General features: G+C 32.5%; 1 protein-coding gene across 1 annotated transcript; it reads right to left on the bottom strand.

Moving 5' to 3' along the window:
• Positions 1–917: 917 nt before the first annotated feature.
• On the bottom strand, positions 918–3,795 carry LOC127902216 (uncharacterized). The gene is made up of 5 exons (XM_052441042.1): positions 2,857–3,795; positions 2,664–2,758; positions 1,674–2,555; positions 1,485–1,590; positions 918–1,391 (listed from the first exon to the last, which is right to left on the bottom strand). The coding sequence occupies exons 1-5, from the start codon at positions 3,793–3,795 to the stop codon at positions 918–920; spliced, it is 2,496 nt and encodes an 831-aa protein (XP_052297002.1).
• Between the last annotated feature and the right edge of the window lie 467 nt (positions 3,796–4,262).

Consider the following 4,262-nt stretch of genomic DNA (forward strand, 5'->3'; position numbering starts at 1 on the left):
TTTTAATATCTTATTCGAAACAAAGATGTAGATAAAAATAATAAATCCTATTCATTTACTAACCCCGCAAAGTCATTGTGCTACAAAATTTAGTGAAAAATGTTCTGCCATATGTACTCTGCCCACTCCACTCTTACTTTATCAATATCTTTAGGTGAAATTATCTCGTCCAACAAACTATATATCATGCACAAAATAGTCAACATTAATACATGCATCAACCTTATGAAATCTATAAATTTTAAAAGGATAAGGAGATAACTACCAAGTTTTTTTATTGAATCAGCCTGGTTTTCAATGATTTCCTTCATAAATCTCATGACATAATATCCACATTCAACATTTGTAGTTTACTGAGGACACTACACATAAATTTTGAACTAATTAATGTCATCTACATATGTAAATAAATTTAAATTGAACATACATATGTACAATTTCATATACCTTAACCCTTTTCCAAACAAAGGATTTTCGATTCGCATTTCCCATTTTTGCTACAAAAATCTTGAAAGCACTTAAGATACATAATTAAATACACACTTAGTCAAGCATGTTTTAATAAATGCATTATAATTGACAAAAAATGACAATAACATACAGTGATACAAAGTTCTTCCCATCAGGGCGAGGTTCATGACCGAGTGAATCAAAAAAATATACTATAAATTTGTGTGGATCCACAACAATCAACATCCAATGTTTGCTATATATAATGATAAATATCAGCTTTGCATATTTTTGTAAAAGAAAAAGAGAATAAACTCCAAATGCTATATACAATTAATAAAATAACAAACTTGGTATTATAAGGAAACAACAAAAGCTGTTGTGGATCAAGTATTTCCATTCTTGATACCATTGCACGAGCTATAGTCTCATCATTATTTCCGATTTCATCACAAAAGATAGAAGGATTACCAAATTTGTAAATATGTTCCTGGGGACGATCCTTCAGCATAAAATACTTGTATCGGTTGAGAAGCCAAAATAAAACTATCATCTTTATGGCCTATCCTATTAAGGTTTACCAACGTAGCTCTTAGCTCATCGTTTTTTATCCCATGATTGTTTTCAACCCAATCACACTTAAATACATGAATCTTGAACTTGTTGTAATCAAGCTCCCATATCTCTTGTATAACTCCATAAAATAACATATTTGCTACCATAGGATTCTTATCTTTAGCACTTGAAATCTGAAATATGTTTGCCTCTAAATAGACTCCACTGTTCTGTACAACTCGTAAGTCATCACGTTCTTTGGTACGAAAACGATAACCATTAATTTCATAGCCTTGGTACTTTATCACTTCAAGGCGAGGTCCATGTGCAATCCACCTTAAGGCTTCCGAGATATTGTTCCTTGATTCGTTAAGTTGAATTTCAACCTATATTATAGTAATAAAAATGTATATAAATAATATACAAATATCTTAGAATAACAAAAAAAATGTTTATGGATGAACTATATAGTTAATTACTTTTTGACGCAACCAATATATAAAAGTCCTATTAAGTTCATCTTGTAGCCACTTTTTCTTCTTTGACTTTGCTAGATATTTCTTCTTTAAGAACTCCATATGCTCTCTAAGATATCAAAGATGAAATAAGAATAATTATAACTATTAAAATATAACTAATATATATAAGATAAGGAAATAGTTACTAACATGATATACGGCTGAACTTCATTTGTATTTTTCAGTACATATCTATGTGCCTGCACCCACAATTTACGATCTATTTTAACAACACATCCTCCTAGTAAAGGTAATCCAACATTAGATCGGTAATTTTTTGGTGGAATGCCAATTGCATCAACTTCAGATAAGTATTCTATGCAGAACTCAATAACCTCTTCAGCTATATATGATTCAGCAATGCAACCCTCTGGTTTATCTCGATTTCGTACATAATCCTTCAATATTTTCATTTGCCTCTCAAATGGATACATCCATCGGAGGTAAACAGGTCCACAGAGTTTGACTTCTCTAACAAGGTGCACTGGTAAGTGAATCATAATATCAAAGAAAGCTGGCGAGAAATATTTTTCTAACAAGCATATAGTATTCACCAAATCTGCTTGCATTTGATCCAATTTTGACACATCCACTACTTTGCTGTACATGTTGCTAAAGAAAGCACAAAATCTTGTTATTACATATCTAACATGTTTTGGTAACAAGGATCGTATTGCTAAAGGAAGCAATTGTTGCATCAAAGCATGACAATCATGAGATTTCAAGCCATAGAGTTTCAAATCTTGCCATGAGATTAGATTTTTAAAATTTGAACAATAGCCATCAGGAACCTTAAGTTCAAACAATGTCTTACAAAATTTTTTCTTTTCTTCCCTTGACAAAGTATAACACGCAGGAGGCAATTTTGTTCCATTTTGGCCAACTCTTGGTGGTAATTCTTTCCTTACACCCATTTCATCTAGATCTATACGAGTTGCAAAACCATCTTTTGATTTCCCTGGAATATCAAGTAAAGTCCCCACAAGACTTTCACACACATTCTTTTCAATATGCATAACATCAAGGGTGTGTCTAACATATAAAGACTTCCAATAATCAAGCTAAAAAAATAGATTTTTTCTTCCAACAAACTATTTCATTGATATCAGTTGCACGACTATTTGCTTTTTTTTCCCTAACGAGAAATTTAATCTTTGAACTTGTGCCAAGATTTCCTCTCCTTTCAGCTGTTTTGGAGCAATTTCAATTTCCTCTTCATTATTAAATGCTTTCTTCTGAAATCGATATGGATGATATCGTGGTAAAAATCTTCTATGAGCCGAACTGCACATGTTTTTTCACTACAAATTGGACATGCTTTATATCCTTTTACAGTGCAACCAGCCAAGTTTCCATAAGCAGGAAAATCATTTATCGTCCACATTAAAATAGCTTTCAATGTGAAAGACTCTTGACGATAAGCATCATAAGCTTCAATGCCCACCTCCCACAATATTTTAAGATCATCAATCAATGGAGCTAAGTAGACATCAATATCATTACCAGGCTGTTTGGGACCTGAAATTAATAATGTCAGCATCATAAATTTTCTCTTCATACAAAGCCATGGAGGAAGATTGTATGTCACTACTATCACAGGCCAACAACTATATCGACTACTAAGAGAATTATATGGATTAATCCCGTCTACAGATAATGCAAGTCTCAAGTTCCTTGGTTCAGCTCCAAAATCAAGCCATAAGTGATCTATTAGTTTCCATGCCGGGGTATCTACAGGATGACGTAATAGTCCATCAGTTTCCCTTTGAGTGGCATACCATGTTAGATTTTTCGAAGTTTCAACACTTTGAAACATTCTTTTAAACCTTGGGATTGGTGGGAAATACCATAAGACCTTTGTTGGAACACCAATCTTCATCTTAGTTGAATTTTTTTTCAACTTCCACCTTGCTGCACCACAATTAGGACATATAACAGCATCTTTATAGCCCTTTCTATAAAGTATACAGTCATTTGGACATGCATGTATCTTCTCATAATCCATCCCTAATGCATTTAAGGTTTTTTTTGCCTCGTACATTGAACAAGGCATTTCATTATTGTCAGGCAACATTTCTCTTAACAATTTCAACAAATCTGAAAGGCGTCGGTATGACCACCCATTTCTTGCTTTTAGGTTGTACAATTTTACCAATGCAGATAATTTTGTGAACTTACTACAACCTGGGTATAACTTTTTCTCAGCATCAGCCAATAAATTCTCAAATTGTTTAGGGTTGTTTTCAAAATGATCATAAGCTCCTTGAATCATCTCTACAGTGCTGGCCACAGATTCGGTTTCAAAGGCTCTTGTTTCAAATTCTCTTGTAGATTGAGTGTTGCTAGTAGTTGATATCTTCTTAACAACCTTTTCTCCATGCAAAATCCAATTATTGTAACTTTGGTCTATACCATTCAAATACAAATGGTCCCTAATCTCATCAACAGTCCGATGTTTCACATTTCCACATTTCATACATAGACATAGTATGTGATTAGAATTTGTTGCATGAACCATTGTAAAATCTATAAATCTTTCAACACCAATCTCATAATCTTTTGATCTTCGATCCATAGACATCCAAGATTTGTCCATTCTGAATGTAAAATATAAATATATCATTCTAAAATATTTTTCATCACTTCCTCGTAAGTATCTATGTCCTAATTTGAGAAAAAGTAAAACATAGGACCTTAATATTATCATTCTATCAAAATAATATCAATAAAAACATTAAT

Source organism: Citrus sinensis, chromosome 5 (assembly GCF_022201045.2).
Source record: "Citrus sinensis cultivar Valencia sweet orange chromosome 5, DVS_A1.0, whole genome shotgun sequence".
NCBI classification, from domain to species: domain Eukaryota; kingdom Viridiplantae; phylum Streptophyta; class Magnoliopsida; order Sapindales; family Rutaceae; genus Citrus; species Citrus sinensis.